This window comes from Leptosomus discolor, chromosome 3 (genome assembly GCF_034619465.1).
Source record: "Leptosomus discolor isolate bLepDis1 chromosome 3, bLepDis1.hap2, whole genome shotgun sequence".
Taxonomy (NCBI): domain Eukaryota; kingdom Metazoa; phylum Chordata; class Aves; order Leptosomiformes; family Leptosomidae; genus Leptosomus; species Leptosomus discolor.
Window position 1 is genome coordinate 70558239 of NC_141393.1, and position 9380 is coordinate 70567618.

At 50.9% G+C, this 9380-nt stretch overlaps 1 protein-coding gene across 1 annotated transcript; it reads left to right on the plus strand.

The window, feature by feature from the left end:
• The first annotated feature begins 1198 nt into the window (after positions 1-1198).
• Positions 1199-6906, plus strand: LOC104352768 (flavin-containing monooxygenase 1-like). The gene is made up of 8 exons (XM_009959183.2): positions 1199-1324; positions 1538-1726; positions 1811-1973; positions 2710-2852; positions 3188-3387; positions 3928-4283; positions 5292-5364; positions 6564-6906. The coding sequence occupies exons 1-8, from the start codon at positions 1199-1201 to the stop codon at positions 6904-6906; spliced, it is 1593 nt and encodes a 530-aa protein (XP_009957485.2).
• The last annotated feature ends 2474 nt before the right edge of the window (positions 6907-9380 follow it).

Here is a 9380-nt window from a genome sequence, read left to right on the forward strand (position 1 = left end):
AAAAAGGGAAAAGTCCAGTTTTCATTCCATCCTTGGAAAGCAGAGTATTCATTACGTGCTGCCTTCCTACTGAAAGTAGAAATTGTTCATAGGGAACCTGGTGAATTTTAGAAAATATTGTGTCTAGCCCCATTTTTCCACTGAAGACCTTTTTTTTTTTTCTGATGAGTACACCATCCTCTGCGTCTGGTGGAACCTGAAAGTGCTCCTCGAGGCAGAGAAGCCCGTGCCACCTGGCCACAGTGCCACTCTGGTACGCCAGGTTAATTACTCAGTTGAGGGGGGTGCTTCCTGCCAGCTCTGGAGTTAAACCAGAGTTGCACCAGCACCCTCAAGGTGCAGACATGGTGGTCCTCACTCTGGCAATGTCCAGCCCAAACCACGGCACCTGGCCATCATCCCGTGTTTTGTTGCCTGGCACTATCAAGAAGGGTTCGGGTCTATCATCTCCACTGCAGCCCTGGGAGCCTTGTAGGGCTGGACGTCAACCCAGGGACTGCTGCCTTTCAAGCCCCCATTTGCAGCCCTGCAACAGCCTGTCCATCCAGCCCAGACCTCCTCAGGAGGGTGGCTTTTGGAGACAGACAAAAAAGCATCCCTAAAGCCAAGGTGTGCTACACCTGCAGCCCCTCCATCAACCTCAGTGGCCATGTCCAAGTTGGCAGGGTCTTTCCTGTGGACGGAGGACAGGACCCAGTCAGTGATACAGAGACTGAACAGTCCCAGTGCACATTTTGTTTACTTTTCTGAGAAAGGCAGGGGCACTTCTCCAAAGATAAAATACAAATATTTGCAAGACTGATAAGAAGGGATAGTTTAAACACAGCTTGTAAATAAAAATTGGCAGTGAGTTATGGCTTAACCACATACTTTTAAAGTGAGTTTCCAGAGAAACTGCAGGGTTTTGGAAGCAGCCTGGTGACTACACTGTGAAAGTGGATGGATTTGTTAAAAAAAAAAAAAAAAAAAAAAAAAAAAGAAAACAGAGAACACTAAGATTTGAAGACATTTAACCTAACTTGTAAATTAAGAGCCCAGAATACTGGTAAAGGGAATGAACATATGGGGGTGGCATATAGAGAAATCTGCTTTAGAGGGTTTGCCAGCAGCTGCTCCCTGAGAGGGCAGTAACTGTCTGTGGGATTTCTCCCAGGTTAAGCCCCATTCACAGCCTGAGAACCCAGTGGAGACAGCGAGGATGAGAGTGGCAGTGGTGGGTGCAGGCACCAGTGGGCTGGCAGCCACCAAGTGCTGCCTGGATGAAGGGCTGGAGCCCACCTGCTTCGAGCAGAGCCAGGACATCGGAGGACTCTGGCGCTACACGGTGAGCTGGGGTGCCTGTCCTCCTTCTCATAGGAGCTGCAGCTTTGTAGGCTGGGGAGCAGGTTGAGCTGGGCTCCAGCAGACGGGGAAGGGATGCAAGAGCTTTCTGGGTGCTGACCTCTCCTGGCTGCACTCTGAGACCAGGGGAACGGGAGTCGGGGGGCTGTCCCCAACCTGGGGTGCAGGGCTGATGTACCCTGGGGTGCCACGCCAGGAGCACATTGAGGCCCGCCGGCCAAGCCTGTACCCGTCGGTCATCAGCAACACCTCGAAGGAGATGTCCGTGTTCTCTGACTTCCCCTACCCTGAGGACTTCCCGGTGTTCCTGCCCAATGCCCAGCTCCTGGACTACCTCCGGCTCTATGCTGAGCGCTTTGGCCTTCGCAAGCACATCAAATTAGGGGTGAGTGATGGGTGCCTCGGCACTGCCCTGCTCCTTATTCATGCCAGGCACCAGTAATGACTCTGCTTGCCTTCCACATTTCAGACCACTGTTGTCAGCATCCGAAAACACCCCAACTTTGCCACCACGGGCCAGTGGGATGTGGTCACAGAGGCAGATGGGAAGCAGACATCTCACATTTTCGATGCTGTTATGGTTTGCAGCGGCAATTTCTCCGAGCCATTCCTGCCCCTGCACTCTTTTCCTGGTACCATATGTGGCTGCCTGCAGTTACCTGCTTCCAGGGGCTGGAGGGAGATGGGTTTGTGGCTCCTCAGGAAAAACCCTTCCTTTCTTTTTTTCCTTGCTTCTGGTTTTCAAACCTCCTGGCATGAACAGCAATATATCATCATGCTTCAGCAGATTTGTCTTTGCAGGCACCGGTTATTTCAGAGCAAACTTCCAAGGTAGGATGATTTAGTCTCAGCAAAACTGTCTGCACAGCATGCGAGATGGGACAAGGTCCTCTCAGCGAAGCTCCATCATCTTTGACAGGGCTGTATTCATCACTGCTGTGACAAATGTCCCCAGTTGTCAGCATAGAGAGAGTTGCCTTGTCATCAGCATTATCAAGTGTTTCTGAAGCTGCTTCTAGGACAGGAGAAGAGGTTTACAGGTTTTTCTGAACCTTTGCATCCCCACCTTGTAAAGGCTGAATCCCAAAACTGCACCAGCAGAGCTCTTGCATGTAACTGTCTTCCAAGTCCCACCCAGCACATGTGTCCCTGCTTGCTGCTGCACAGGGATGTGTGAGACCCCATTTTGGAGAGGAAGCACCAACTCTGTATGCACGAGATGGAGGGCTGGACCTTCCTGAGTCCCCAGTGGCCAGTGATTGCACTTCCTTGTTCTTGCCATCTGGATTGTTTCTACGCCAGTTGTCCCAACAAAAAAAAACCCATAAATGCTCAAGTAATTAAAAGCTTTGTGTCTTTTTCCCCAAGGCATCAAGAGGTTTCAAGGCCAGTACTTTCATAGCCGGCAGTACAAGCATCCTGACGTGTTTCAGGGGAAGCGTGTCCTCGTGGTCGGCATGGGCAATTCGGGAGCGGACATCGCAGTGGAGGCCAGCCGTGTAGCCGCAAAGGTGCCACCACCTAGCCACCCCAGGGATATGGGGAGGGTGATGCTGGGGGCAATACATAAGTTTGCCATCACTACAGGGAAAGCAAGCTGTGTTTACCCTGCTTGGTGTCCAAACAGTATTTCTGAACCCGTATTTCTCAGTCAAAAACCCACCCTGAAAGAAAGCTGGTTGTTCTCTCCTGTTTCACCTCCATCGCCAGCTGCTGGGAGGCCTTAAAGATGCTGTTGCTTCTTTTTTGTTGTGTAGCTGTCTGTGCTGTGCCCCTCTGGGGTTACTTTACAAAGGCAAAGCAGCAAATTAATCACCCAAATCATTAATTCTCTGCTTTCTCCCAGGTGACCATTTCCACAAGTCGAGGTGCCTGGCTGCTCAGCCGGGTGTTTGAACATGGCTACCCATGGGACATGGTTTTGAACACTCGCCTTATGAGCTTGATCAGAAATGGCCTCCCCGGACCCCTTTCACGGAGGTTGCTCGACTACAAGGTGAACCGGTGGTTCAATCATGAAAACTATGGTCTTCAACCAGAGAAGAGGTACTTCTTGCTGGCTCCCATCCTATGTGTTGTTACAGGGCTTGTGCTGCAGGTAGGGGGAGATCTCAAGAAAACAACATCAACAAATGCAGCAAACACCCAGACTGGGCTGATCTCCAGTGAGGAGTTTGTAGCCCAGTGGGAGAAGATAAGCTGTAGCCCTTTTAGGTGGTGAGAGATGGAGCATGCTTTTCCAGCCAGGAAGGACCAGAGGAGTTTTCCTTATGAGGGTTCCTGGGAAAAAAGGAGGAGGGAGGCTTAAAGCATGGCTAGGCTCTGAAAAGAGATGGTTTAAAGAGTAATTGAGTGAATGGAGGAAGAAGGCAGGAGATGTCCATGAGTCACTCAGGCTCTGGGACAGGGTGACATTGGCACAAGGGTGAAACATGTCAGTGTTTGGAGAGGGGGGAGGCAGGGCTGTTTGCTCAGAGCAAGTGACACCAGGAGGTTGTAAGGCTGGAGGGCCCAGGGGGAGCAGCAGGGGCACTAGCAGGGCTTGTATGTGGTCTCCAACACTCAGAGCCCCTTGGCTCTCCACAGCTGCCTGGTGCGCGAGCCTGTGCTGAACGATGATCTTCCAAGCTACATCCTGACGGGGAGGATCACCATCAAGCCAGGCGTGAAAGAGTTCAAGGACAACTCAGTTGTTTTCCACAATTGCCCTAAGGAGGAGCCCATTGATATTGTCGTCTTCTGCACGGGTTACAACATCTCCTTCCCGTTCCTAGAAGAAGCAGTTGTCACGGTGGAAAAGAACCACGTGTCCCTCTACAAATACATGTTCCCAACCGACCTGCAGAGGCCCACACTGGCTGTCATTGGGCTGATCAAGACACTAGGAGCCATGATGCCAGTGACAGAGATGCAAGCACGCTGGGCAACCCGCGTATTCAAAGGTAGGAGAGCTAACATGAGCTCTTCTGTGTACCAAAACGAAGCGCAGTCTGCACGCATCTTGTCCTCTCTATGCACCAAGAGGGATTTCTGTCCTTGGAAAATCCAGAGCTAAGATGCCCACTTCAAAATGGACACAGGAACATGTCTAGGCCTCAGGCTTCCCAAATTATTTCCCTTCAGCTGAGCTACAGTGACATGAGCGCATGCTTGGTCCAAACCACATGCAAGTTCATGACGTCTACCTTAAATCACTTTTTTTTTCCCTGTTAAGCTGATGCTTTTAAGCTAATGCTTTGTACCTCACCTGCTGCAAGCCAAGAGCTGTGACTCAGCTGACGTGCAGTCCTGCCCCTGAGCCTGCAAACCTTGGTCTAAAGTAGGTTCTTCAAGGCAGTATTTTGTCTCTAAAATATTTTAGAAGTCAGAGCACAGACATGGATATGTAAACCCGGATGCACAGGTAAAAGATGTCTTTAAGATACTGAGGTGGATCCATACTGGCAGAATTCACTGCTCTTTAAGGGACAGGGTGGTTTGTCCACCGTGACTGCCAGAGGAGAAGAGTCCCATTGTCCCACATGAGGAATTATTTGTAATTATTGGGGTGAGGAAAGAAACCTACTGGGGGTTTTGGTTTTGTTTTGTTTTGTTTTGTTTTAAAAAATAACCTCCCACTCTGCTGGTGTGGGTGGTTCAACCAAGGCTCTTCCACAGAGCCAGGGGAAGCTCTGGGGTTTATCTTTGGGATGATCCTTTCTGGGGCTTGCACGGCCCAGCTCATCACACATCATCTGGCTGTGCCCTGACAGCACAAATCTATAAAAGCAGGAAAATGTGCGGGTGAATTTGTACCACTGTGGAGGGCAGAATTGCCACTGCTGAGCTAAACCTGAGCAGAGGCTTTCCTGCCCTTCTGGAGAAGGGCTTCCCACGTTTTGCATCACTGAATGAGTTCACAAGTCCCCTCAGGAGTTAAACTCTGTGGGATGTTCTCCTCTCTCTTCTAGGCTTGTGTCGGCTGCCTCCTCGATCTGTCATGGAGAAGGAAGTAAATGAGAAGAACAAAAACCAAGTGCAATGGTAAGACATTCCCTAGAGCCCCAAAGGTTTTTCAGGGCATTTGAAAGCCCCTGGAGTTTGAGGGGGGCAGCAACACACAGGCTTACACTCCGCAGCTGCTCCCTGCACATACAGCAGAGGTGAGGAGGGGATGCCCAGATCCAGCCACCCCTTTATTCACTTGCACTGAGCCAATGTAACCTTTGATTTGACACTGATGTTTTGCCTGTTGATGATGGTAAGAAATTAATTCAGGGTAATTGAGACCAAAGCTTGTTTGTGAGTTGGGGAAGTGCGCCAGGGTCCCCAGGGACTGAGAGATAAAACGGCAGAGAAATTAATGATAATAAATGCAAAGTAATTCAGCAGGGTGAAAAAAAAAAAGCCAGCCCGAGGTGTACATACAAATTGTCTCACCTCTCAGCATGGATATCTGACTCACTGTGAAGAGGTGTCTAAGCACACCAGCCTGTGGTTCACGGGCAGGGAAAAGGTCAGATCAAAGGCCAGATTAGGAAATGAATGAAATAAAACCAGAAAACTGGGCGATATATCAATCCATGGTTCACCTAGATCACTACAGCAGAAAAGGTACAGAAGAGTGAAAAAACAGGATTGCACAGAACAACTGCTGTACAATACAAGGATAAACACACGTGGCTTTTTTTCAGCCCACCCAAGGTGGGACATGAAGCTGTGGATTCTGCAGAGAAGGTGTGCGGGAAGCAATTCTCCAATTCACCATGCATTTTTGCAATACTTGGTGGCAATGAATGTGAAGGAAACTAAAGAATGCTGCCTTTCTCATGCTGCATGTGACTTCTCTGCAGAGAGCAAAGGGAAACTGGTTAAAAAAACAAACAAACAAACCAAAACAAAACAGTACTGTTTGACAAAGTCATTTAGAGAAGGTTCACCAAAGTGAAGACAGGGGGTCTAGATACAACTTGTAGGTGATGAAATGAAGGACCAACTGGTGCACATGAGAAAGGTGTGTAACAGAGCCAGCATCACTTTTACACGTGCTCTGTCACGGGCAGGATGCAGGCCTGGACAGACCCTCATTCCCACTGCACGTAAGCCCAGTCCTTTCCTAAGAGGAACCCAGCTGCATTGCGATGCAGTAACAATGCAGACACAGAGGATCTGACTTCTAGTACCTCTCAGCTCCTCTGACACCAGTCCTACTCTCACCTCTTTTTCTTCTTCAATTCTTTAAGGTTCGGTCTGTCCTTCGATGAAGTCCTGAAAACCGAGTGGCTCGCCTACATGGACAAGATCGCCTCTTTCATCGGTGCCAAGCCCAGTGTGCTGGGCCTGCTCTGCAGGGACCCTCGGCTGGCCCTTACTGTTTTCTTCGGCCCCTGCACCCCCTACCAGTACCGGCTGGGGGGGCCTGGGCGCTGGGAGGGGGCACGCCAGGCCATCCTCACCCAGTGGGACCGGACCCTGAAGCCCACGAGAACACGAGTCCCCGCCAGCTCCTCCAACACCTGCCCTTGTCTACTGATTGTGGTGGGGTTTCTCCTGCTCCTGGCTGCCTGGGTTTTCGGTTTCCAGTAGATTTTAGAGCCTGTTTAGTTTTTTCCTTGTCCTTGGGGATATTATCTCAGGTCAGACAGTTTCACAGAGTGCCATGGGAGAGGGGGGAAAGGGATTTCAGCAAATCGCAACAAATTTAAAACTTTAACCAGCAGCACAAATCTCTCTCTGCTCCAGCTCACCCCCAAGCATAGCTTTGCAGACCCAGTTAGCTGGGGATGGCAGCCTCCCCCAGCATTTATTGCCCCTCTGCTGCTCTCCTGCCTGCTGCTGTGAGCAGAGCACGGCTCTGTGGCACGGCCATGCCTGGACCATGCTGGCTAGGATGCAGTGAGGACAAGACTAACAGAAATGGCTTTGCGTGTCGCAGATGGAAAGGAGCACAGCTGCCCAGACCTGCCCCAAATCACCTAGGAACCAGGGTCTTCAGTCCAGCAAGGGGTTCTTTGGGCTGGGTACGCAGGTCAGGCTGTTCCTCCTTCCGACCTGAAACCCTATGACCCAAAAATCCCAGTTTGGGTTGAATCAGTGCATCCTTCCAGCAAAAGGGCCCTGGTTGCAGCAGTTTGTCGCTCAAAGACCAGGCTGGTACCCTGTGGGGCTGGGTGCTCCTGGCTGTTTCCCTGCGCACCCCGCCACTGGAGAATCCCGGGGCTTCATTTTGTGCACGGCGAGGCTTTCAATCAATAAAATTTCATGGGCTGTGGCAGGAGCATGCTCCAAGCTGCTGACTTCTTGTCTCCCTGTGTGCACGGGAAGAGCTGGGGGTCCTGGGCCTGGCCTGGGGCCGTGCCAGCAGGTGCTGCAGGCAACGCGCAAGCCTGGGGCTGCAAGGGCTTTCACTGACACCAAAAATTAGGCTGCACTGCATCCTCCATCCTTGCTGCCTGCTGGCATGCGGGCAAAAGGAGCGTGTTTCACTGACTTCCTGGGGATGCCAAGGAAGCGTCTGCCCAGCACAGGCAGCACACGGTGGGATGGATCAGGACAACCCCAGGCTGCTGACAGGGCTGGAGCAGCAGCAAGCTGCAGCACGGGAGTCCTCACAAGCGCAGTCCCCTTGGGATTACAGTCTGGATTTCCACTCGGCACCACAGCAGGGATGTTGAGAACTTCCTGGCAGCACATTTAAACGTAGCAGGGTGGGGGAGCACGGGTATAAAGGTCGGTAGTACAAGAGCTGTGGCGAGCTGCCTGGACTTCAGCCTTTCCTTTAAATCTGTGGCTGGAGAAACTTGAAGCAAAGTTCGGCTGAAGGCTGAGCAGTGAAGGCACGGCACTGCCCCTCAAGGTTTGTTCCTCGCTTCTCTCCCCCCGGGTTTTGCGGGCTTTAAAACCGAGCAGCCAGCTCTCTGGGATTTGGCATTCACCACCGGCTTTGCCTCGCTGCTGGCAGAGGGAGAGGGAGTGTTGTGGGGACCCTCCAGAGCAAACCCATCTGTAGGCAGCACGGGAAAAGAGGGGTGACTCTAGCACCCTGGGCACATCGCTACCGGTTCCCAAAGCCAAGGGAGACTCCTCCGGAAATGGGGGGCAGGGGAGTGTTGGTATGTCCTGCCCTGTTCCTGCAAATCAAGGAGTGGCTCAGGCTTGGATGCAGAGGGGGGTTTTCGTGCCTCCTCCTTTTTTCCCTAGCTTTCTGCAGTTCCATCCGGTTCCTGTTTATGTTAGCTTACTTTTTGACACAAAACAGGTAGGAAAAAAGTTACGACTCTTTCTTCAGACTCTGCAGTAGGAATGTTTGTTATCTAATCAAAGTTCACATGGGTTCATTTTTTTCCTAGTTTCTTTGCTTTCCAGTCAAGCTCAGTGCAGCTCAGTTTACACACTCCAAGCTTTGAGTTCCTCTCATTTATACCCTGCGTTTCCTGGGTTTCTTACCTTTTGTATATTCTGTAATCCCAGCTGCACTTTCATACTGCTGTCTAACTTCTGAATCGCTGTGGCATGCTCCTGCTCAGTCAGGCATCACTTTTTTTTTTAAAAAAAAAAAAAAAAAAAAACCTTTTTGTTTGCAGGAGAATGCCTTTTAATGGGAAATTAAAGAGGAAAGCGTGAAAACAAGCCAGCTTGACTGAAATTGTTCCTTGAAAAGGTTTCAGGAGTATCACTTTGTGCAGGCAGAAGCAGATAGCTGTGAGCCCTTTCCCCTTCTTTGCATGCCCTGGTTTGGGCCCAGAAAGGGAATAAATAGAAGCAGCAGTGCAGCAAGGTTTAAAAGTGCCTCCTTTTCCCCCGCCTGCAGAAGGGGAATCGCTGGGCCCTCGGTGTGCACTTAGCACAGCAGGAAGGGTGATGAGCAGCGTCCATCCATAACGCTCAAGTCAGGAGCTGCCAATGGCTTCCTGCAAGGACAGTTTTCCTCCATGGACACCTGCAGCCAGAGAAGACCAGGGGTGTTTTGCTGGGAATGGGAATAAAGGACTGGTGTTTCTGCTAATCCCTGGGCTATTTTATTTTCAGTTGCTCACACACCTGCCCATTGCCTGCTGCAG